Source organism: Equus asinus, chromosome X (assembly GCF_041296235.1).
Source record: "Equus asinus isolate D_3611 breed Donkey chromosome X, EquAss-T2T_v2, whole genome shotgun sequence".
Classification (NCBI taxonomy): domain Eukaryota; kingdom Metazoa; phylum Chordata; class Mammalia; order Perissodactyla; family Equidae; genus Equus; species Equus asinus.
This window is the reverse complement of record NC_091820.1, coordinates 120,165,825-120,191,627: the sequence shown is the minus strand read 5'-3', so window position 1 is coordinate 120,191,627 and position 25,803 is coordinate 120,165,825. Positions and strand designations below refer to the sequence as shown.

The window sequence follows — 25,803 nt, the reverse complement described above, 5'->3', positions numbered from 1 at the left end:
CACTATAGAAAACAGTGTGTGTGGAGGTTCCTCATAAAATTAAAAATAGAACTACTATGTGATCCAGCAATTCCACTCCTGGGTATATATCCAAAGGAAAGGATATCACTATCTCAAAGAGATATCTGCACTGCCATGTTCACTGCAGTATCATTCATAATAGCCAAGATATGGAAACAACCTAAGTGTCCATTGATGAATAAAGAAAATGTGGTATATACATACAATGGAATATTATTCAGCCTTATGAAAGAAGGAAATCTTGTCATTTGTGACTACCTGGATGAACCTAGACGGCAGTATGCTAAGTGAAATAAGTCAGAGAGAGAAAGATAAATATCATATGATCTCACTTATGTGTAGAATCTAAAAATTGAACTCATAAAAACAGAGAGTAGAATGGTGTTTGCCAGCGGCTGAGGGATGGGAAATAGGGAGATGTTGGTCAAAGGCTATAAACTTTCAGTTATAAGATGAGTAATTTCCGGGGATGTAATGTACAGCGTGGTAACTATAGTTATCAATGCTGTATTGTATACTTGAAAGTTGCTGTGAGAGTAGAGCTTTAACTTTCTCACCACCATCACATTGTACACCTTAAACTTACCCAATGGTATATGTCAATTACGTCTCAATAAAGCTGGGAAAAAATTGGCAATTGACACTTCTCAATTTAAATATTTATTATAAATCTACAGCACAATCAAGAGAGATTGTACTGACATAAAAATAGATGAATAGATCCATCAAATAGAGAGGAAATGCAGAAACATACACAAAGTGAGTGATCAACTGATTTTTGACAAACCTGTAAAGGTAATTAAATGGAGAAATTATAGTCTCTTCAATAAATGGTGCTAGAAAATGTGGATATACGTGTGGAAGAAAAAAACTTCATACCTCACACACTATATAAAATCAACTCAAAAATAAATTGTAGAGAGAAATTTAAAAACTAAAAATATAATTTTTTATTTTTAGTGTTCTAATATGGTCTATCACATTGATTAGTGTCACTAGTCTTTAGAGAAATGCAAATCAAAACCACAATGAGAAAACATTCACGTTACTAGGAGGGCTGTAATCAAAAAAATAGGTAATAAAAATTGTTGGCAAGGATATAAAGAAGTTGGAAATCTCATGCATCATTGGTGGGAATGTAAAATGGTGCAGTCCCTTTAAAAAGCTATTTGACACTTTCTCAAAAATGTTAAAAATTGAGTTAACATATAATTCCATTCATAGGTATATACCTAAGAGAAATTCCACTCATAGGTATATACCTAAGAGAAATGAAAACATACCTTCACACAAAAATTTGTACATGAATTTCATAGCAGCATTATTTATAATAAGAAAAAGTGGAAACAACCCATTTGACCCTCAACTGATGATTGGATAAATAAAACTTCTTGGAAAAAACATAGCAGAAAACAGGGCCAGAAATAAAGTGAGGCAAGTGAGGAGCCTAGGGTGCACAAAATTTAAGGATGGCCCCCCTCTCAGGGACTTGCACAACCTTGAGAGTGAGATCCTCCTTAAATTTTGTGCCCTAGGCCACTTTTCTCCTCACTCTAGTGCAGAGTTTGGGAGAAATGCTTAGTGATCTTAATGTAGGCAAAGAATTCTTAGAAATGATGCCAAAATCAAGATCCTACAACTTTTTAACATGATAAACTAAACTTCATTAAAATTAAAAACTCCTGCTTTTCAAAAGATTTCATTAAAAGAATGAAAGACAGGTCACAGACTGGAAAAAATTAATCAGAATGTATAAAGAATGTTTAACATTCAATCAAAAATCTCAATTAAAAATAGGCCGAAGATTTGGACAGGTACACAACCAAAGGATGAGGAAACATGAAAAATGTTCAACCTCATTATTTAATAGGAAAATGCAAATTAAATATATTATATCTATACAATGAAATATTATTTGGCATTAAAAACATGCTATAGGGCCAGCCCTGTGATCCAGTGGTTAAGTTTGTGCGCTCTGCTTTGGTGGCCCAGGGTTTCACCGGTTAGGATCCTGGGTGCAGACATGGCACCGCCCATCGGGCCATGCTGAGGTGGGGTCCCACATGCGACAACTAGAAGGGCCCACAACTTAAAAAAATATGCAACTATGTACTGGGGGGATTTGGGGAGAAAAAGCAGGAAAGAAAAAAAAGAAGATTGGCAACAGTTGTTAGCTCAGGTGCCAATCTTTTAAAAAAAAAAATGCTATAACATGAATGAATCTTGACTACATTATGTTACATGAAAGAAGCCAGTCACAAAAGATCACATATTGCATGATTCCATTCATATGAAATTTCCAGAATAAGAAAGTCTGTAGAGATAGAAAGTAATTTGGTGGTTGCCTAGGTTTAGGGGATAGGGAGGATAGAAAGTGACTGCTAATTGTTATGTGATTATGTTTTGGAGTGATGAAAATATTATTAAATTAGATTATGACAATGGTTGAACAACTATGTGAATACACTAAAAATATTGAATTGTACACTCACGTTATAGACTGTATGATATGGAAATTATATCTAAATATATTTTTTTAAAAATAACCAGGAGACTTCTGCTCAGGACAAGACCACATAGACATTTTTCCCCAAGCTTCTCCCAACCAAGTACAACTATAAACCCTGGCAATAATTTCAGAGAAAACCAAAGGAGAATTCTGAAAGATGGAAGAGAAAGGTATACTGTTTTGAGATCCCAGGGCTAGAGAAATAGCACAGCATCAAGACATGTTATGACCTCTCATCCAACAGAAAAAGATGACCCGGGTCTGTCATTTCCTGAACACCAGTTTAGTTTTAGCAACAGAAGGTAGACCCAGTAGGCTCATTCTTCCTCTGCATCAAATGGAAGTCCTACCTACAACAGGTGAACCAGGCACTACAAATCAATAACAGAAAGATAAAAACAATCTTGAAACACTTGGAAACTACACTAACCTTCTAAATAATCCATGGGTCAATGAGAAAGTCTCAAGGGAAATAAAAAATATATACTGAATTGAATGAAAATACAACATATCAAAACTTGTGGTACACTGTTAAAACATTAAATGCTTACGTTAGAAAAGAGAAAATCAATAATATAAGTTTCTACCTAAAGAAACTACAAAAGAAGAGAAAAATAAACCTAAATAAAGCCAAAGAGGGGATACATTTGATGTGAGTTAGAGAGAAAGATGTTGTTACCTGAGTGGAATGGTGTAGAATGGAATCTGAATGGGAGTAGAGAATTAGAGAAGATGACCTGGGACTTGTAAAAGGATTGCTGAGTGGTCTGAGGGCCCAGCAGAGGTTGGAAACTATTTAGAAGACCAATATTTGGAGTGCTACTTCTTTCTGTCGTGGTGGTCATTATGAGATTGGAGAAATCAAATGTTTGGAGGGACTCAAAACTGAGACTAAATAGTGCAGACATGGTATTTGGAGGGAAAGGGGATGAAGATGCCATCAGTGCTAAATCAATATGCCCTGAGGTCCTGGCTGGATAAGGAAAGAAGTGAAGAGAAAAGGAAAGGCTTGAGGCATTGGACACCTCAATGAGGTCAAATAGCAGATAACGTGGGATCCAGCCATTGTTAGGAGATTTGAGTCACAATGGGATATTGAAGTTGAGTCTTTTAGAAGTGAAGTCATGCTCAGTGACATCAAGTGGCTGGGGGCAGTTGAAGTGCTAAGAAGTTAAAAGACAGGGAGATGAGGCCAGGGTATGTGGAATGGGTCTTCCAAATGGATATTGTCGAGGTCACCTAAGATGAGGACAGGACTTGGAGTGTCAAGGAAGCCTGTTGAGCTGGTCTTTAGAGTAAGGGGAAGAATGAGGATAATACCCACATCTACTCACCACTCTCAGCCTCAGTCCCTTGGTTAGGAGTCAGCACTGGGGAGAAATGTAAGGAAAGCAATAAGACAAGGAGAAAACCTAGTTTCAGGGAATGTTTTGAAACAATCTACTTTCCTTTTTGTTATCTTGTTTATTCGTTGGTTTCTCAGCTGAGTGGGAAAAACAGGTAAACTTCTCCAGGGGCACATTTTACTTTTGGTCCCATAAAGCCCAAGAATGGCAGCCAGAAGATCTGTCTGAATCGTAATGCAAATCTCTGACCTCAGGCAAGTCCTTTCCCAATATAAGCTGTAGTGTGACCATTCACATAACAAGAGAGTTGGAATGGATGGGCTCTACATTTCCCACTGGCTATAATATCTGTGCACCATAGATACAACTGCTAAAGTCTGCCTGAGATATCATAGTTATTGTATAACACCTCGTCCCATCTGGAGAAAAAGGCCCTATAAGAAAGGAATCTGAAGGTTGTTAAAAGTACAAATCTTACCTAAAAAAATGACCACAGACATCATAATGCATCTTTGTGTCACAGGAAGAATCCTAAATGGATGAGCCAGTATAACCTAGTGGTTAAACACTCTAACTTTGGAGACTGGCTGTTTTCCATCAACAAGATGTATAATTTGGTCAGGTTATTTGACCTCTCTTTATCTTATTTTCCTCAAGAAAAAAATGAGGATGACAGGAGTATGTATCTCACAGAGTTATTGCGAATATTAAATAAAATGATTCATGTAAAGCTTTAAACACGGGGCCAGACACTTTGGAAGAACCTAATGTGTTAAGATGTCTTAAGTATCATTATAATTATTATTATAAAATCATTATTATTATAGGAGGGACCAATGTTACATTTCTGCTGTCCGTAAAGCTCTATGAAAGGAAATATCCTAAACCAAAGTGTGCAAAAATAAATAATAAACACCATTCCACTTTCTGGGGCCCTGTCCCTGACATGGGAAATTTCCAAGCATGTCATAAAGTCTTAGCTTTCAAGAAAAGCTGAAGGTCCTGTCAATCAAACAGCAGCACGGGGGCCAGCCCAGTGGCGCAGCGGTTAAGTTTGCATGTTCCACTCCTCGGCGGCCCTGGGTTTGCCGGTTCAGATCCTAGGTGCAGACATGGCACCGCTTGGCAAAAGCCATGCTGTGGTAGGCGTCCCACATATAAAGTAGAGGAAGATGGGCATGGATGTTAGCTCAGGGCGAGTCTTCCTCAGCAAAAAGAGGAGGATTGGCAGTAGTTAGCTCAGGGCTAATCTCCCTCAAAAAAAAAAAAAACAGCAGCAAGTTCTTCTCTTACCCTTGGAAATCATATGCCTCCAGATGTTTCTAGGTTTTCATTTTTCGCCAGTCCAGGGGGGAATATCTCAGTTAAGAACACCTAGTGATCTCTCCTATTATTCCTCTCCTTCGCCCCTTTAAAGGCCCTCCTCTTAAGCCTCATTCCTTTCCCCTACTTCTCCTTCATCCCTCCTTAACCATTTATTCTACTGTAACCCTCCCATTCCCTTCATTCAATTACAGCTCTTCCTCTTTCTTCCATTTTACTCTCCTTTATTCTCCACCACCCCCTCCTCTTTATTCCACTTCACCCCCCTTTATTCCATTTCTCTCCATCCCCTTATTCCACATCACCCCTTCCTCTTTATTCCGCATCATCTCCTCCCCTTTATCCCACTCACTCCATCCCTTTATGCCAAGTCATCCCTCCCCCTTATTCTACATCACCCACTTCTCCTTTATTCCTCTTCCTCACCTGTCCTTTCCCTTCAGCTCTAGTGAGAGCTTCCCAACTCACCAACAAAATTTCAAATGAAAAAAAAAACACAGTAAGCCATGAATATGCTGCTGTCACAATACAGATGTTTATTAATGATTAAATGCCAGAGAAGTTTTAACAATCACAAATCTTCGAGTTCTGCGGTTGTTACCCATTGTGTGATCAATTTCTATCCCTCAATACAATACGTTCTTCATTCTATGGACCTTAGCAGTTGTTACCCATCAATATCAGCTATAGTTTTGGATGTCATACGTAACCCATATCTGTGTTACCAGAGCATGTCCCGCAAATTTGTACCGTCCTGCATAGAGGAACTACAGAGACAATAGATAAGAACATTTGTAATCAGGTGACTTTAACTACTTGGAACTATGTGTCCGTACCTAACTAACTGTTTCACTGACAAGGGGGTGTGAACACCAGCTGTCTGTAAAACAGATCCGGGTAATAAAATCAAATTTTTCCTCTAAATTTTGATCCTAGAAAAGCTAGTTAGGCTTACACTTGAGATGTTTCTGTTGGCATGGCCTGAACAAAACTGCACAGAATTTTGGGAGGGGCTGTTTGACATACCAGTGGCCTAAATAATTTGGGAAAAAAATATCCTGAGGTGGTGGGGTTGCTGCAGGGACATGGCTATGAGTTGGTTTGACATGGGTTAGCATTAATTGTCAGCTGTCAGTAGGCTGAACTAACGTTCTAGCATGCCTCTTGAGGGCCTTTCCAATTAAGCTCTCGGGAGGAGGGTAGGAAAGTCAGGAAAAACATGCAATCCCCTGTGGGGGAGGGAAAGCACCTCGAGATTTGTGAGCTTCTCTGGGACAGGTGTTTACCACAAATGTCACATCAATTAAAGAAAGAGCAGTAGTGAGGGAAAGCCAGGATCAGGGGTAAAAGAGAAAGGCAAGGTAGCACCAGGGAGCCTGGGCATGACACAGAAACATCTCTGCTTTTACCAACTGAAGGAACCAAGTATCCCCAGTGAAGGGGCTGGCTGTGTGTTTGGAATTCTCAGCCTGACCCGAGCATCAGGTGGAACTCCTTCTCACCCTCAGATCTTTACCTGTAAGACTCTTCTTAATGTTTCCTGTGACATCTCAGGTCTACCCCCACCCTTTTCCCCTGTCCGGCACCTTATAGAAGGAAAAACACCTAAGGAAAGAAGTAGCCGATGCCAGTTTTGGCCTCCTTCTCCCGGGGCACACGGAGCAATGGGCGGTCTTGCTCCAGAATTGGGGGGTTACCCGCTCCTTCCTCATCGTCATGGGAACGGGCAGTGCCGGGAGGCACAGCTGGCTCCTCAGAGGAACCTGGAAAATAGTAACAATGTTAACTCCTTATGCTTCTAGACTCCACACTTTGCACAGCACCCAAAGGACTAAGATCTAATTTTGAGCTTCGAATACACTATGAAGCAAGAAGGTAGGGCAGGAATGATTATCCCCATTTGACATGTAAGAAAACTGCAGCCTATCAGTAGAACATAGACCCACTGTGGAAGCTGGGTATGGATGGCTGAGTTAGAGAACAGAAAGAGTAAGACAGACACCCCATGCTTAGAGCAAATGGACAACACCAACAGGGAGGCGGGGAAGAAGGCAGCCTCCTAACAACAACCACCACCCTACAACAAGCCTGACTAATTTTACTAAGCAAATGAGTAACAAAGCTGGAGCCAGAAGCTTACAGCACTTCATGTAGGAGAGAAAGCAGGTGTCGGTCCTCAATGACTCTGGGGAGGACTTGTAGTCCATGACTCGGCCAGGCTGAGACTTGTTTTTAAGGAGAGTGGTATCTACAAGAAATGTAACATCTGCAACTTCTTTATGGAACTGGATTGCCTTTGGATTCTGAACTTCTTTAGAGTCAAGATCATTAGGCATTGGGACTGCTTCCACATTCATGATTTCTTGAAGATTGACGGCCAGGTCTGGCTGAGGGTCTGGAATTGTATTGAGAATGGAGACCTCTTCAGGCTCTGGAGCCACATCGGTAACTTCATCTTCTTCAAAAGTGTTGGCGCGGTCTTTCTGAGAATCTGGAATTTTGTTGTGAATTTCAGCAGCCTCTGGTTCTGGAACCACATTAAAAACTGAGTTTTTTTCACGATTGGGGTTTTCTTCAGAGTCTTGGATTCCAGTGACATCAGAGGCTTCTTCGTGTCCTGGTATTTCTTCAGCATCTGAGGCTTCTTCATTGTTTGGAACTCCACTCACATCTGAGGATTCTTCCTGGTCTTGAATTTCATCAAAATCAGAGACATCTTCAGGACTCGTTATCACATGGAGAGCTGGGACCTCTTCGGGATTGGAGTCTTCTTCAGAGTCTGCAATTCCATTGACCTCTGGAGTTTCTTCATGATTGGGAATTTCTTCAGTCTCTGAGGTTTCTTCATTATTTGGGACTTCATCAAGAGCTGGGACTTCCTCGAGATTGAGATCTTCAGAGTCTGAGAGTCCATTAACTTCTGGGGATTCTTCATGATTTGGGATTTCATGACCACTTGAGGCTTCTTCAGGGCTTGGGACCACATGAAGAGCTGGGACTTCTTCAAAATCAAGGTCTTCGTCAGAGTCTGAAATCCCATTGACTGCTGGGACTTCTTCGTGGTCTGGAATTTCTGCAGCATTTGAGGTTTCATCATTTGGGATTTCAAGAGCTGGGACCTCTTCAAGATTGGGGTCTTCTTCAGAATCTGGGTTTTCATCACTATCTGAGGCATCTGCATGGTCTGGGATTTCATCAGTGTCTTGGGCTTCTCCATTATCTGGGACTTCATCTGTATCTGAGGCTCCTTCATTGTTCGGAATTACATCAAGATAGGGAACTTCTGCAAGGTCAAGATTTTGGTCGTCTTCAAAATCTGGTCCTTCTTCAAGGTCAGGATTTGGGTTTTCTCCAGGGTTGGGGATTTCTTGCACATGTGGGGCTTCTTCAGGATCTGGGACCATATCAAAGTATGGTATTTCCTCAAAGTCTTGGATTTCAATGAGTTCTGGAATTTCATCATCAGGGTCTAGAATGTCCTCAAGGGGAGGAAGATCATCAAAATTCAAGGTATCATCATCATCGTCATCATCATCATCATCATCTTCTTCATCAAGCTCTGGTATGCCTTCAAGATGCGGGCCTTGACTCTCAAGGTCATTTGGGATCTCGAGACCTTGGACTTCCCCAAAGACTACTCCTTGATTGAGATATTCAAATACTAGCTCTTCATTGACTGACACATCTTCCTCAGAGGACTCATCTTCCTCAAGGGGCTCATCTTCAGCAAGGACCTGGCCTTCAGGAAGGGCCTGACCTTCACCAAGGGACTGACCTTCAGCAAGGGCCTGACCTTCAGCAAGGGCCTGACCTCCAGCAGGGAACTGACCTTCATCAAAAGGCTTGCTTTGAGCAAGGACAGCAGCCCGGGCTTCAGCAGAGCTTTCTACTGGATCAGAAAGTAAAGCATCCTCTTCCATCTTTATCCGCGCACTCCTGAATGGGAATGAATTTTGAAAAGCAAGTCAGTTTGTATACTAGGGTTGACTAACATAAAGATGGTCTGGGGTTGGAAACTCCCATAGGAGATTCTCCTCAAGGCTAAGCACAAACAAACGAAGAAAACACTCACTGGATCTTCCTCAAATTCCTACGTCTGATAAAATCAAGGGCTTCAGGACTGGATTTCCACACACGCTTAGCAACCTGCCTCTGAATATGGGGAGGCACCTGAAGGTAAAATTAACAATGTTAGCTTTCTTATACAACATTTTAAAATTTATACTCATCTCTATCAGGTACCTAGGACTGAAGGCACCATGATCAGCTAATTGTGGGAAGAATTTCTAGACTGGGAGATTTTGTGACCGCCTGCTTTGGCTACCCTCAGGGATGCATGTACAACTCTTCCTTGCCTTGTGAACAGGAGAGAGAGCTGTGAAATAAGTGTGTCCAAAACTTCCACCTACCTGGAAGAGGATATCCCAATTATCAATCATGGCACGGACCACATTGACAGATGCAACATAGTGGTCAATCCCCAGTCTTGTTTTCCTGGACTCCCTTTTGGCAAATCTCCCCTTCTTCAGAAGGACAGATCCAAACACCAAGGCTAAATTGGTGGAAGTCATACGGTTGCCTGAAACCTAGGTGAAGGAAAGCAGAAAGTGATCCACTCTGAGGTAGTAATGGGAGTTGTACAAATAGAAGTGTCTCTGTTTGTTCTTGTTTCCTTTTCCTTCTGTCTCTGTCTCATATACTCTCACACATGCCCCTACTATGGCTCTCATTACCCTTCCCAGAGCTTTTTACCAACTGTCCATCAAAGCCAATGGAATCTTCGCAGTTCTCAGTGATTTTATGCAGAGCCTTCAGCAGACGCTCCAGAGTGTCACTGTGGCAAGGTGGCATCAGGTAAACCAGCAATTGCAGGGCAGAAAGCTGATCCTGCGGCTTCAGAGCTGGAAAAGGAAAACAGGGGCTGGCTCAGGCAGGGAACTAGTCTTGGCAGCAGCCTGATACCAAAAGAGAGGTGATTCTGCTTGAAAATTGCCGAAGGCTATGGAGAAAGGACCCAGGCATCTTGTCTCTGTTCATTCTCAAAGCATTTGATCTCAGGAGCCTAAAAGCAAGAACTGTTCCCATCAAAATCAGAACCCCTCTACAGAAACTAGGTTCATCTTTGCCCTAAGAGGTCACACACAGCTTCAAGAAGCTCTAGAGAACTTTCCAAACAACAGACTTATAATGGAATATTAAGAGATACAAGGAAAGTAATTTGGAGAGGTGTTTTCATCTTCTGGTGTTCATTCTGTCTTAGTTTCTTGGGGTCTTGCAGCTTGGGCTCTGTCCCTAGACCCTCACATCCCCTGTACTATTTCCTTTCCTTGCCTGACAAGGGAGGGCAGAAGACTCACTTGCTGTCAAGAGGAAGGACATGTACAGATCATCTGGCAGCAGAGAGTCCTTCATGTCACGGAAAAACTCCTTGAGAAGCGCAGCCACATCATGCACATTCTGAGTGTCATCCAGCACTATATCCAAACCTTGATCAAATTCTTCACGGAGCTAGAAAAGGGGAGAGAATACATGGACTGTCTACCCCTGACCACCACCAATGGCCTCCTGGACATTCTTTCAATAAGTCTCAGGCCTCAGTGGAGGTAGCTGACAATATGGTGTACCTACGGGGCAAGAAAGAAGACCTTGCTCCCCCCATCAGGTATGACACTCCCCTCAGGTCTATGGGAGAGCCCTCGCCTCTACCTGCTTTTCACTCGAGGAACAAAAGTGTAAACACAGCCAATTTACCTCACGCACTCTCTCCTCAGAATATTCCAGGGTGAAAATCCCCACTGTGCTTAAGCCTGAAAGAAAAGACCAAGGGATGCTATGGATCTCTGGTCCCCTTTCCCATGGCATTTTTCTTCTCTTCCCCCACTCCATCCCACCCCAACTGGTGGCAGGGGAATGTTCCAAGCCCTTCATCCCAAGGCCTCTTTTCTCTCTCCATTTCTAGAACACAGTTTTTTTCCCTTTAATTGCCTCTTACCTTGATTTAACCATCATTTTCGGCCCCCTTACCATGTTTCTCAATGAAGTTGCAGCAAACCTCAACAACTTGGGGGATTTGTTTAGCAATTGGGTTGAGGCTCATTTTCCTTTTGGATCCAAGAAGTCGCTGGCCAATTGGAAAGGAAATCTTGGAAAGCTGCAAGGTCTGCAGCAGCAGGGCCCCATCCTCCAGTTCAGCCAAGCTATCCACAGATACTGCACCCTGTGAAGATACCCAGACTATCTTAAAATGTGGGAGTAGGAAGGTCTCTTTGGACTTCCTGAGGACTGCGACACATTCATAACGGAAGACATTCCTTCCATGGCAAGCCAATTACACCCCACCAACATGTTCTGTTCACCTCCCCCTCCTTCTGAGGACACAGGCCTTGACCTTCTCTCCCCACATCCATAGACACCTCGGGAATGGCCCCTGCCTGAAACCTGGAGGATTTAACTCACTCGACGCCCACGGCGAGTGAACTCCCGGGGCAAGGAGGGCTCATCCCGTCTGCGACTGAAAAAGCGCCTAATGCGGCCAAACATCCTTTGCACCACGTTTCCCCGACGACGGCCCAAAGCCTGACCAGTGGATTCTTCAATCTGCATCTCGGCTCTTAGTTCAAGATGCTTGCGGCGGGTAAGCTCATTCACCAACACCTCCTCCAGACGAATGCCAAATGTCTTCAGTGATATGACTGGGAAGCCAGGGAGAAAAAGAACCAGAAACGTCAACGCTCCGCAGCGTTTAAATCAGGAGGAACTGCAGGGGCTGTAGCACTCCTCCAAGCAACCGCCGGCAGCCAACCCCACCCCTCCAGACCCGCAGAGGCCTTCCCTGGGGAGTGAGCCAAAAAGACCCTACAGTGGTTTGGCGGAAGGACTCATCTCCACTCAACTATCCCAAAGGAGCTCAAGGTCCCTGCCTTAAGTCCTGCCAGGAGGTGACCACCTTGAAGCAATGAGGGCAATTTCTTTGGGTGATCTGTCCAGGGTGGACCACTGGGAAGGCTTAGGCAGATCTGATGGGACCGCCCCACACGCCTGCAGCTAGTGCGCCATTTCCTGAAATCACCCTCTAAGGGATTTCTGAGAGGGGGAGGGGGCGTACTCCCAGGGGCAGTGGGTACTGCCCAGCCTCCAGTAGCCAGGGGCACAGTGCAGGAAGGATGCCGCATTCTATTTCTTTCCTAAGGAAAGTATGAGAGCCCCTCACCCCTCTGTTGTCCTCTCAGAATCAGAAACCACTTCTCCAAGGTGTTTGGACGGTCAATAGGTAGAGCTATGGGAAGAGAAAAAGAAAAGACAGGCACACTCACACAAATAGGATTTGATAAGAGACTAAAACATCACACTGCATTGGTCCGCAAGAATTGGAGGCGGGGGGGTGTGGGGGGGGGCGGGGGGAGGCGCAAACAGCTCTGTCCAGCGCGAGAAAAGTGTTTTGCTTTCTCTCAGCCTCAGTTTCTCCATTTGATAAAGGGACCAATATTATCTACCACATATGAGACTCCAAGAATTTAATCAAACCAGAGGATCTAAGGCACCACGTGCACACTGCGCATCTTGTTACGCACTGGTAGTAGCTTAACACTCACTTAAAACAAATTCTGGGTTTCTGAGGCGCTCAGTGCAACAGGCAAGGGGAGGGGCTAGGCCTGCGGCGACACAGCGATTAGGGGTGGCCAAGTTACTGCGGGCGCGCTTGCACTCGGCATGCCAGCGGCTCCCCGCGCTGCGGCGGGAGTAAGAGCAACACCCCAGTCCCGGCGCTCCGACCCCACAGCGGCAGCTGATCGCGGGATCTTCTCGCCCTTTGCTTCACGCATCTCAGGCTGTGCCCGCTATGCGCGCCTAGAGAACCTGCCGCCCCTTGCACTTTTCATTACTGCAGGGGAGCCCCTCGGCCCACGCGACTCCCTCCCTCCTCCCCTCAGCTGCAGAATCTGCGCCTACACTTCTGAGACCCCTGGCACGCTCAAATCCCGTCCAGTGCTTCCTCCCGCTCACTCCCCTGCAGCCAGCTGAGGTGGGCAGCGCTCACAGCGCACCTCCCGCCTCTGCTCCCCTCGCCCGCAGGGCCCTCCCGCTCTTTGCAGGGATTGGCGCGTGTCCCTCTCTCCCACTGTCTCGCTCTCTTTACTTTCAATCTCTCAACCGCGCTGTCTCTGTCTGCCCCAGTCCCCTCTCAGAGTGTCTCTCTGTGCCTCCGTCTCCCTCTGAGTTGTTCTCGCATCGCACCTGCGGCATTTGTCTCTTCACCTGTCCTCTGTCCACCTGTCTGTCCCTGACATCTGCCTGTTTGTCTTACCCGACCCAACTCAACTAATCTTCACTTGTTCAGCAATTCAACAAACACCCTTCAACTCCCACTTCCTCAGTTCTCCAAGCGCCTGGAGAACCGACCAGGTCCGAGACCAGGCACAAGCCGCTCCCACTCTCCTGGACCCCCAACTTGTCGAGTCCCGTCCGGGGGGGTCCACTCGCCCCAAGGCGAGGACGCCACACTCCGGGGTACTGCTCACCTCTATCAGGTTTGAATTCAGAGAGGAAATGTCTGGCCACTAGTTCGTGGTAAGCAGTCTCTTGCAGCTTCAGACGTTCCAGCTCCGAAAGACTGTGTATTGATATCATCTTGGTCCTGCGGTCCGGGTTGTGTCCTGGGGCTCCTCCCAGGACGTTCACTAAAAAAATGAAGGCAGACAACAACAGCAAAGGGGGCATGATTCTGGGGCACAGTGTCCTTGCTGCCTTCAGAAGAGGAATGCAGCCACCCATTCTGGAATCGGATGATTATCAAGGCTGCATCATCCAATTGTCACTGGACCTGGTGGAGGGAACTATGGGGGGGGGGAGGGTGGTAGAGGGGGAGGGAAAACTGGGAGGCGGCTTCACCCTGAAGCAGAGCTGCCTCTGGTTGCTTTTTTTAAAAATCCAACTTAAAAAACTCAGCCCTGAATCGACAGTCCAGAAAAGAGAAAACCTAATTAGGAAATAAATAAATAACCAAACAACTTTACTCACAATTAAAAATTGTACATTGAGACAAGAATAAGGTAACATTTTCCATTAAACAATTAGAACATTGATGGAATTAATTTTTATTTTTAAATGATAATAATGCTGTCTATATTGAGTGAAATGGGCATGCCCATCCAGGTTAGGAGTCCTGTAAATTTTTACAACTCTTCCAGAAAGCAAACTGGACACATGAGTCTGGAGCCAAAAATCATCCCCAGGCCCTTTGGCCCAGTAATTCCCCTTCTAGGAATCTATCCTAATGAAATCTTCCTACAGACAGGTAAAACGATATGTTCATGAGCCGTAACAGTAAAAAATTAAGGAAAAAAAGCTAGTCCAGCAATGAGACTAGTTATATAAATTATGAAATGGCCAGAGTATGGAAAATTATGCAATCATTAAAGTGATGTTTACCAAGAGCTTTCAAACAGCAAATACAAAATATGGAATTATTTTAATTATGATTAGAACTATATGAAGAGAAGCATGCATAAAAATAAAGGACTGAAAGAAATGCACCCAAATGCTAACAGTATCTGTATTAAGTGGTAGGATTTTGTTTGCCTTCTATTTATTTACCAAAAACAGTGCAATTTGATTATATTATTTCTCCATGAAAAAGCATCAGTTTGTACCAAAACAAACAAACATCATTTCCAGGCTATTTCTAGTGAGACTCCTATACAGGACTGGTGATCAGAGAGAACTTTGTCTTAGTGTACTGGCAAGCCTGTCTTATGTGTCCCTTCTCCATGGTGCCCACTATCTCATACTGCTCCCAGGCTGCACAAGATCCCCCAGTGGGAATCTCCCTGGACCCCACATAGCATTCTTTCCTTTATTATTCATTTTTTCTTTCATTCATTCATTAAAAAAAAGAAACCCGTATCAACTGCCCACTTTGTGCCTGGCACTAAAGATTTAAATATGAGCAAGATAATACTACTCATTTCAGAAAGGATTTAACAGTGCAGTGAAGGAGAGATACAGGTTAGTAACAATGTCTAAAATCTTGTGATAAGTCAATTGGCCAAAATATAAACAAAGTACTGTGAGAGCAGAAAGGAGGAAAGATATAAGTTGGCCTGGAGACAAGGTGGGGGGAGTGTCCAGAAAGAGAGAACAGCTTGTGCAAAGGCAAGGAGATGGGAGAGAGGTTATTATATTCTAAAAGCTATATAAAAGGGCTGGAAGGAGATAAATCTGGATAGTCAGGGATGAGGTCATGAATGGCCCTGTAAGCCATGTTAAGAAGCTGTACTTTCTCCTGAAAGTAATAGGGAACTACTGCAGGGTTTTAAGCAGGGAGTGACGGTCAGAGCTGCAGCTTGGAAAAATCACAGAGAGCAATGAAAAGCCTGGTTTGGGTAGACAGCATGAAGTAGGAAGATCAGCCAAGAGGCAAGGGATGCTGACACAAGTCAGTGTCACTGGGGCTGGAACAGGGGATGGATTTTACGGGTAGAATTGACAGGGCTTGGAGGAATTTTTTATTGTAATGAAAAGGAAAAAATTTATAGGCTAGCCCTGAAGTTTATGGTTTGGGTGAGTATGTGGATGCTGGTTCCTGAGAGAGAAGATAATGGGGAACTAAACCTTTTGACAAGAAGGGAAGTGGTTACATGCCACTTTTCTGAGCTCCTCTTTCCCATGGAATTTTATGATAATATTCTATATATTATTGGGGGGAAAGCTTAAATTCTAAAGATCATGTAATGTGGCTTTGAGAGAAAAAAGGTAGGTAAGAGTTTATCATTCAATAATCTATATACATGAGCTCTGTCCAAAAACAAAAAATCCCACCCTTCTTTCGTTTCCAAAATTCTCTTTTGCCCACTTTCCTTAATGGCCGAAGTCACACATGTCAGAAATACATGCTTGCCAGATAACTGAAATGCAGTATGAGAAAGGATGAGGAGTCTTTCTATGGCTCTTGAACTGAGCTAAAAGGAAAATCCTTAGCATGGAGTTCTTTTAAAGCTCCTTCAACTGCAAAGCATCATCCCCTAGACCCAAAGTGAATCCCTAAGCCCAACCACCAAATTGCATCCACAAAATGACCTTTTTAACAGAAGGGGCATGCACAGCACCTAACCACAGTCCCAGACTAAGCCTCTAGCAATCCCCCATTCACTATAGCAGGTTTGGAACCTATTAGCCAAGGGTCTCATCCTGACACACACAGCCTAGCTCTGGCTTAATTTTTCTAACATCTCTCCCCCCTCCCCTTGCCCCAATCCAGATATTTTTATACCTGTTTTGGAGTTGCAGCTATTTCTTCTTGCTGAGGCTTACCAGATCTGGTCATCCAAAGAGTATAGCTGGCTTTTTCACTCAAAAATCAAGCTGAAAATCAATCCCTCCTCCCCCCCAGAATAAGGTAAGAACAAACAAGAAAACCTCAAAACAACACCAGCCAAAAAAAGAGAGAGAGAAAAGCCTTTGAGAGATGAGTCAGCCTAGATGCTTACAATTCCGAAGGAAATCAAAGGCCTTAGAATAAACCGTTTGTCATTGCCTCCTGCTCAAAGATACAGGCTAAACTTAAGAGCAATCATATGCTGCAGTTCTGCCAGCAAAATTGACACTGTCTTGCTTGCCTTCCACCCTCTTAAGGCACCAGTAGAATACTCGGTAGAAGCAGAGTTGGGAAGGCCAGTGTGCCCAGTAAAGAAGCAGATGGGCAGAGTGGGGAGGGAGGACGAGTAAGCAGGCTTCCACACTATGAGAGTGGCACATAACAGGTTCTTGAGATTTGAGTACTTGTCCTCAGGCCTTTCTTTCCAAACTGAACACAAAAGGAGGCTCCTCACAGGGACCAACGTGCCAAGAGACCTCTCTTGCTCCAAGGGGTCTTTCCTTTCTCCCTTCAGCATGCCATTGCACTGGCCTGAAGGGACCATGACATCAAAAGGATGCTCAAGAAGGAAGATGAAAGCAAACCCTCTTAGTTTCAGCCTCAATTCAAGGCATTTGCAAGAACAATATCCTTAGACAAATATCTGTAGTGGCCACTGGAGTTAGAGCAAAAGAGAACTGAGTTCAAAGACAAGCTTTATAATTTCTTAGCCGTGTGACCTTAGTAAAGTCGGTTGAATTCTCTGAGCCTCAGCGGCTTCCTTTATAAAATGGGGAAATGATGCAGTACTCATTTTAGCAGTTGTCTGAGAATTAAATGAATAATGTAGGTGTGACATTTAGCATTGGGTTTTAATAAACATGTTGATATTGAAGGTTCTTTGCAGAGGGCCTGACTTTACCAGAAAATATCAAGTTTCAAAAATGTAATTACATAAAGTTAGAATTTGTATCAATGCATCCAACGACTTACTCTGTTCAATCTCTACCAAATTTGAATTAAATTAACACAGGTAAAGAGATCTTGGGAGACTGTTGGGAATAGATCTTTCTTCTTCAATCTCCAATGCATCAGGATATATAAAAAATCTTCTCAAAAATTTATAAAAACTAACTGCATAGGTCAATTTTTCAAATGCTATTATTCAGATTAGTGAAATTCCCATGCCTCAAAATTTGTTTCTTTTTCAAACCATCCAATTTTACATTGTGACTAGCAAAAGAACATACAATTTTATTTGTATCAGTAAAGGGACTAGGATATTAGCAGATACCAAGAGAGAGAATTTGAACAAAGAGCAGAGGCACACCCAAATCAAGTCTCCAGCAATACAAAAAGGGGAAACACACATAGAGTGAGTGGCATCAAGATTGTTCCTCACGTCCTCTCGAAATGCATGGCACAGATGGAGAAACAAATTAACGTCAGAAAGGTCACCCTCTTCAACACTGCAGGGACAGAAATGCTTTCAGCTAGGCATAAATCCACAGCCTTCACAATTTGGAGGACTAATTTACTTCATTGCCCCCATCAAGTAGTTAAGGATGGTGCAGTGCTCACTAATAACCACCTATGAGAAAAAAAGAAGGGACTGCACGGATGCCATCATTTGAATCCTTATAAATTAGGCACTTTATGGCACCATCACAATTTTGCTCCAAACCTCTGAGAGCTCCTCAGAGTTTGAGAAATTGATAGTGGACGGTGCTGGGTGCCCAGAAGGCATAGAATCTATGTTATTCAAATGTCTACAGGCAGTGACAATGGAAAAAGACATCTTCATTAATATATCACAACATGGGAAAGAGATACAGGTCTCTAGATGAAAACATTTGGGCACCAATTTGGTCTGTTGGCACGTTACCTCACTCATCCCTGAGCATTAATGAGTTAGCCTTTAAGTCATTATCTTATAACCTCCATTTCAGCAAAGGCTGCAGTTGTGATGAACAAAATAGCTCATTTTATCCTATACAGTGATGACGCCCCAAGAAAATTAAACTTGGGGACAGCATGCTTCAGTATGTGGACTCAGCCTATGCTGTCACAGCAGCAGCTCATAAACTGGAGATAGTATTGTTAAAATATATTGAGGAAAACTCTGGCTTCAAAAAAAGGAGTTTCAGGAACTGCTTAGAATATTAGAATGAATCAGAGATAGAAGCAACCTTAGCCATCAACTAGTCCAAAGCCTCTGTTCTACATTAAAAAAACTGAGGCTCAGAGAGGGACAGGGGTTTGCCCAAGGCCAAACAGCAATTTGACAGCAGAGTCTAGACAAGAACCCAGTACTTCTCAGTCCTAGGTCTCTTTCCACTGCCCCATCCACCTTTGCTCTTAATAGCTGCAAAATAATGCATAGCTAACTAATAAAATCAAAAGAAAGGACGCATAATCAAAGCCTGATTCAAGAAGCCAGGGGAAGTCATAGCTGAAGGCAGACAGTCACTACAAATTACAACCTCTTTGTAAAACAAGTACAGTCGTCATTCTATAGAACATGGGATGCCCTTCTTAAATTTTATTGACTAAAGAAACAACTCAAGCGCACGATGGGGAAAGGCAATCTTTATGCTATAAACATTCCAAAGGGTAGTATAAACAAAGGTGACGTGACATCAAATACAACAAGATACAGTCTCACTATTATCTTCAGTATGTGTCAGAGTGCATAATAGCGCTGGCATCACAAGCTGTGTCACCGTTTATCTTTTTTTTTTCCCCTTTTGGTTGCTGCTTCTATTACGTCATGGTAGAAAAAGTAAAAAAAATAAGATGTTCCATCAATAGGAGGTAAAAATTTTTAAATATCTAATTTGTCTTGCACTTTCCATTTTCTCAAAAGCTTTCCATATGTCCATTATCTCCAGACCCTAGCACACAGTAGGTGTTCAATAAGTGTTTCTTGGGTGAATCATAGGATTATAAACTCCAAGCATTTTGAGAGAATATAAAGGTCTTGTAATTAAAACAGCTATTCATGATTCATGGATAAATGAATCATGCCACTTTATTCTCACAACAACCTCTGAAAAAGAGATAGGTTGGGTATTATGTTTCCCGATTTTACAGATAACAACAAACTAGTGTCCTGGAGAGGTTGTGACTTATCTGAAGTTGCACTAAAATGCCATGGAGGAATATGGTTTGGGAACCAGCTTTCCCTACCTATCCTCAGGTCAGGCCTTGCTCTTCCCACCACACCATGGTATTTCTTGGTATTCACCACCACATCTGCTGTCTAGAACTGGGATGGTCAGATTCAAGATTACTCTCTTTCCTAAGGAGGTGGCTGGATTTTTGAGGTCTTATTTATACACACTATTCTAGGGAAATGAAAATGAAGGTAGATGATAGACAGATAGATATATAGGATAGATAAGTTAGATAGATGATGATGACAGATAAAGAGATACAGATAAATATCGTTTTGAAAAAGACTATTATCAAAGGTAGAGGAGAGGAATGGATAGAGGAGAAAGGCCCCCAAAGCCCTGTGTATTCCTGCCACCACATCTCTCACCCCAGCTCACCCCCAAGCTGACAGCATAGCATCCTGAAAAGGTCCTGAGATATGGACCAGAACTTGGGTTCCAATCCCAGCCTCACACCAGGTGAGTTCACACACTCACCAACCAAGTGACTTGGAGCAAATTATCACACTTTTCTGAGCCTCAGCCCATCACCTTACAAAATAAGAATTATGATACCTTTTAGTTTAGTTGTGGCTATGGTAAAGATTGACTAAAAGGGTGGAAGGAAAGAATCCTCCAAAGGGTACAGTGTTGTACCAAGGTGAGGAGTTGCCCCCCAAAATACCCAAGAGTCAAATTTGAGAGGAAGACTCAGCAGAAGTGCTAATATCTGGAATGAGGCAGATAGCGCCCCCGTTGAAGAATGCTCTTGCACCATCCTTTGAAGGTGAAAATGAGTACTCCCTCCCTGTCAGTAGGAAGCACACAGGGGATAAATTGAACTGTTTCTTCACTGGGTCTTTCATGATCTGAGATGCAAGGTAGCTAACTGTGGGGGTTGGGGAGCTAGTCCAGGCTCTGAAATGTAAAAAAATGTTAACTGGCCCACAAAAGGGAGTCAGTCCCTACCTTCAGCTTCCTCAGCACAGTGTGCAAGCCATCCATGTTAGGGATGGTGGAGGAAAGTGGGGAGCCATCTGGAGTGGAAAGCCCCAGCTCCTGCCCTTGGAATCTTGCAGAATTGTTGGAGGTCACATAAGTGTCAAGAGTCTGAAGGACTATCAAGAAAGGCCCATGGGTCTAACAGCATTCTCGCCTGCAAGCCAATAGGAATATTAAGAATTGACTATTTCCTCAGGTCTACCAGAACTGGGCAGGCCCTTACTCAGCTGTCGGTTTTTAGTATGCACTCAATAAACTCTGATTCATTTTTGTCTTCTCAACCCCGCTTCCCTTCCAGCCCCCCTCTTTAAGACACACTCCCTTTCAGACACACACATTCCCTCTCATCGTCATCCATGCACACATGCATCCTCATGCTGTCTCACATATGCATTATTGTACACACACACACACAGAATAGACCTCTCCATTGTATTGACTACAACAGAGGAAAGGAGAGAAATGAGACTGAATTAAATGGGCAGCCATCAAGCATTTGCCTCTCCAGACCACAGCTGGGGCTTCTACAGAGCCGGCATGAGAGAGAAAAGACTAATGGGGATATTCCCCCAGACAGTCTGGACAGAGGCCTGTCAAGGAAACCTTCCGAATCTGTGCTGAAAGCCACCTCTCCTCCATGTTTGTGCCTCCATCTCCACTTGCTTCTCTTTTCCTTTGATTTTATCTTCCCCAACAAGCATCCAATTTTCTGCCAGTTTTCTTTTTCAAAATCCTGTCTGAGTGGCTGTCATAAGGATTTGGGGCTGTGGGAGATGTTCCCCTGGTAGTTTTCATTACAGAAATAGTATTTTTAAACTACATTAAAATAACCATATTTTTAAAAATCTCAATATCTGTCTGTCTGTGTAACTACTTATATATCCCGCTTCGAAATTAGACCACTGTCTTGGCTATGATGCAGTGAAAAAAGTCCTAGACCAAGAGTCAGGAGGCCTGCCTGGTTACTAAGCAGCTCAGTGGCCTTGGGCAAGTCGGTGAGCATCTCCAAGCCCGAAACACAACCAGCGTAATTTATTATTACCCTGTTTATATAAGAACAAGGTAGAGACAAAGCCCTCATGTCTGCAGAGTCCTTGATCCTTCTAGAAGACTTAGCCAACTCCAGGACACAGGGCCACGCTGCTGCTGTCCCATCCATAGCTGGAAAGAGAGAGCCCCCGCCCCTCCAAGCCTATGGGCATCTGGGTGCTGGGTCGGGGTGGGAGGCGTGGGGGTGTGTGGGAGGAGTGTATCTAAGCGGGTCTCCCTCCCCTCCCTATTGGAGCCCCAGCTCGGCTGCTGGCCCTTGACCCAGAGCTAGGTGATGACGACGGAGGGAGGAGGAGCGGGGGAGGAGGAGAAGGACAGGAACCGGCCCGCGGCGGACTTTGCGCCTCAAAGGGCTGTCCTGGGCCTCTGGCCTCTGTGCTGCAGAGCGCGGCCTTCAGACTGGGTTGCGCCACGCGCGCCCCGCCCCTATGTGGCTCTAGAGAGTGCAGAACCTGCAAAGTTAAACAAAGCCCCGCGGCGCGCAAAGACCACTCTCCGCTGCCTGCCCCTGCCTAGACTCCGAGAATTCGAAAAATTAAATCATTCTTGCGTGCTCTAGGTATGAGCCATTGAATGCACAAACCTGAGCAACTTGTTCAACACTCACAGGCTTCCTCTCCCTCCCTCACGTCGGGCCCTCCACTTGGAGCGCCCTCACCTCCCACTATAACCCCTCAATAGGCTGCACTCAGTCCCCTGGAGCCCTGCCCCTGCACTACCTCTTGGCGATTCTCCTGGTCCGGCCAGGGAATAAGGGACTGCGTGACCCGCTGGTCAGTCCTGCGGCGTGGCCACGGCCCGTCCTGGGACGAGCTGCAGGCGCTGCGAGCACTTAGCTCTGCCGCTCAGATTCCCCCGCTCTCTGTAAAGCCTTCTGCGACGGGGCAGGGGTGATTCATAGCAATTTTCCACGCAGCAGCCAGCTCAGTGCCTTACGCATACCTGTTTGCTAAATTCCCTGGGCTACTCCCACTGTTTCTCATTGTACCTCACAATCTTCTCTCCCTTTATTTTAAGCCATCTCTCCTTCAAGATTCAGCCCAAGGGTCCCTTCCTCAGAGTGTTCCAAATTGCCCCTCCCCTGGCCATACCACACAATCTCACATTACAGGTGAAAGAAAGGCAGAAGAGGAGGTTCAGATAGCTAAGAAACTTACCAAAGAACACAGCTAATTAGTGGCAGAGCCCAGAGGAAGGCCAACGACGCCTGGATCCCAGCTAAGCAAGCTTTTTGTTACCCCTCATTGCTTCCCTCTGCCCTGACTTGTATGGCACTTGAGGGCAGGCAACATCCCTTGTTGGCTCTTTGCACACAAGAACTGTACAAGGAACAACCCACTCCCCTCCTTGCCTCACTCTTCCTGCTTCTTCTTTCCCATCTTGTCCAGGGCCTCTGCTCTTCTAAGCTCAGAGACAAAAAGATCATTTTGTTCAAAGTTCAATGAGCAGCAAGAGCAAACAGAAGCTGACTTCACAAAGTCCTCTACACATCAGGATAAGAATGGTCTCAGTAACCTACCCCCCGAATACACACACACACACACACACACTACTGTAGTCTTCGCCTTTTTCTATCCTCTTGGTAACTGAAGAAGTCAGAAGGCCATCTACACCTGCCCAAACCATCTTACTTTCTAATATCTGTTCCAGAAACACCTTCTTCTAATCTGCAGCCCAACAATCATACACACAAATTACTATTCAGCCAAGCAAAAATATATCATTCACAAGCACTAAATATTCTTATTTGAGGCAAAAAAAGGCTTATAAATGCAAGATCTCAAGTGGGGAGAATTTCAAATACACAATTACACCCCTTCCCAATTGAATTTTCTCCCCTATTGGAAGAAGCAAATGGACAAAAGGAGAGTGTTGGAAACACAGAGGGACAGGAATGGAAAATAAAGAGGAGAAGAGAGTCAAAAATGTCAGAGATTGTGGGCGAGCCCCGGCAAGAGGGAAAGAGAGGGAAGCAGAGGCTGGCAAAGGAGAGAAGGAATGAGGGGGGGAGGTTGGGGGGATTTAGGGGGCTGGGTGTTGGGGGGTTCCAGAGGGCAGCTGCTGACTCCAGGCATTCATAGGTACTGGAGCAGCCCCAGAAAACATGAACTTATACCCCAGAGACTCAGAGATGTGGCTTTTAGGGACCTGGACTGGAAATAAGATCCAGAAGCCCAGTGGCAAGTCTCTCTTAACCCCTAGTGAAGGGAGAGAGCTTCTGGCTCTGGCAGCAGCATTGGTGGCGCTCTTTTCACTTTAAGTACCACCTCACCATCATCACTACCACAAAGATGCCCTCTTTTCCTCCTCCTCCCTCTCCCTCCCGCCCCAAGCAGTAATTAGATAACTCTTACCCAAAACAGGAATGTAATTTGAATGTTCAGGGCAGTTTTCCCTCCCTTTGAAGGAGAGGATCCCTCCCTCTCCTCTGGCTGAAGAAGGGCTGGGTGCTGCCCCTTTATACATTCTAGAGCACCAGATCAAGAGAGGGGGAGAAAGAGAGGGAGAGGCAGTTTGAGGCTGGTCCAATTTGTCCCTGGCATCCTCCCTCTCTCCCTCTCTCTCTCCCTCTCTCTCTCTCTCTCTCTCTGTCCCCTGTTGGATTTTTTTCTGCAGCCCCTCCTTCTGGCCCTGGCAGCTCTGCTCCCCTTCCTCACTGCAGCATCCTGCAGCCAGTTCTCCCACCCTTGTGATAAGGGACTGATATTGGGGTGCATCCTCCTGGTGATGCTTGCTTTCTAATGCGGGATCTTCGACTGATACGCCAGAGAAAGATCTGAGTTGGGGGTGGGTGGATGTCACAGAAGATGAAAAGAGAAACCCACCCAGGTAGCCAACTGATTTGCCGGGAAAACAACGCAGGTTGACACTGGAGGCAACTGGGAGACATGATGTGAACCTGAGTGCATAGGGAGCCAATTTAGGCAGAGGACTGACAGGTTGTTGGCTGGGGTTACAGTGATTGCCTTGGTAACATAAATACATAAAGACCGCATGATATATTAGAGAGAAGGTAGATGACTGAATATCACTCAACCTCAGTTTTCTCAACTGCAAAATAAGGGAATAAATGCTCACCCCATAGCACTGTGGGGAAGAGTGTGTGAAATAACATCAGAAAAGTACTTAGCACATGGCCTGGCACAGAGCCCCTTGCCCCCTTAACTTCCTTCTAGTGTTGGGCAGAGGAAGGGAAAGGGCTTGCCCAAGGTAACACAGCAAGTAGTGGAGTCAGGATTGGAACCCAGGTCTCCCAAACATCCCTCGAAGAAGGGTACTTTCCACTCCACTTCCTTCTCTAAGGCTGCCAAGGCTTTCCTTCAGGACTTGGCTGGGGTGGAAGTGGGGGGTGGGGGGAGTCAGGAGCTGACTCTATGCATATGTATATAGACACTCTATCACTTAGTGCCAGCCTCAAGGGCTCAGGCTTCTTCCTCATCCCTCTTCTCATCATCACTCAGGTAATCTCCCCCATGCCATCTTGGACTGATTCATTGTCACTTTAGTGCCACCTCTGCTGCCCAACTCTGAGACAGTGACTCACCCTCTAGCTGGCCAGGGCCTCTGCCCTCCAGGAAAAGGACTTTCTTCTTAATTGACTGCAGAAGTTTCAGCCACAGAGACAACGCCCTACCAGGCAGACTTAGAGCTGGAGGGATTTGAGGAGGAATCGAATAGCCCCCTATTCAAAAGCCACAGGCCCTTCATCCCCACAGTGCTTGGGGTGTTGCCATCAGAGTCTTCTCTCTAGATTCCTTATGATAACTCCTTAGGTGCCCTCAAGTCTCAGTGTTTCCAAAGGACTTCACTCGGGGCATCACTTTGCCGCATGTATACTGCCTGTGCTGTCTCTGGCACTGTGCTAGGCACTGGCGAGACATAAGGTAAGAGATGTCGTTGGCACCCAATGAGTGTTCACTACAAATTAAAAAAAAATAATAACATGGCAACTTGGAAAGGGGGAGAAGAACGCAGGGAGGGGTGAATTAGGAAGTCCCTATGAGGGGTGGAGGTGATGGGCAGAATGACTTCACATCAGCCCCA

General features: G+C 44.6%; 1 protein-coding gene across 4 annotated transcripts; it reads right to left on the bottom strand.

The window, feature by feature from the left end:
- Positions 1 to 5,710: 5,710 nt before the first annotated feature.
- Positions 5,711 to 23,056, bottom strand: ARHGAP36 (Rho GTPase activating protein 36). Of its 4 annotated transcripts, none has more exons than XM_070502673.1 (12): positions 22,917 to 23,056; positions 13,719 to 13,877; positions 12,410 to 12,475; positions 11,656 to 11,891; positions 11,224 to 11,416; positions 10,951 to 11,006; positions 10,557 to 10,707; positions 9,952 to 10,100; positions 9,609 to 9,785; positions 9,272 to 9,369; positions 7,340 to 9,135; positions 5,711 to 6,962 (listed from the first exon to the last, which is right to left on the bottom strand). In XM_070502673.1, the coding sequence occupies exons 2-12, from the start codon at positions 13,825 to 13,827 to the stop codon at positions 6,805 to 6,807; spliced, it is 3,189 nt and encodes a 1,062-aa protein (XP_070358774.1). In that variant the 5' UTR covers positions 13,828 to 13,877; positions 22,917 to 23,056; the 3' UTR covers positions 5,711 to 6,804. The 4 variants fall into 4 exon arrangements, with proteins under 4 accessions (XP_070358774.1, XP_044619961.2, XP_044619963.1 ...); XM_044764028.2 differs by lacking the exon at positions 22,917 to 23,056 and having other exon boundaries at positions 5,712 to 6,962; positions 7,340 to 7,447; positions 9,029 to 9,135; positions 13,719 to 14,010; XM_044764026.2 differs by lacking the exon at positions 22,917 to 23,056 and having other exon boundaries at positions 13,719 to 14,022.
- Between the last annotated feature and the right edge of the window lie 2,747 nt (positions 23,057 to 25,803).

Excerpts from the sequence above, each read along its gene's own strand:
- ARHGAP36 (XM_044764026.2), bottom strand. The coding sequence starts at position 13,971 with ATGGGTGGCTGCATTCCTCTTCTGAAGGCAGCAAGGACACTGTGCCCC. Across the intron at positions 9,370-9,608 it reads ATTGGGATATCCTCTTCCAG|GTGCCTCCCCATATTCAGAG; the intron begins GTAGGTGGAAGT and ends TTTTACCTTCAG. Across the intron at positions 9,136-9,271 it reads AGGAATTTGAGGAAGATCCA|GAGTGCGCGGATAAAGATGG; the intron begins GTGAGTGTTTTC and ends ATTCCCATTCAG.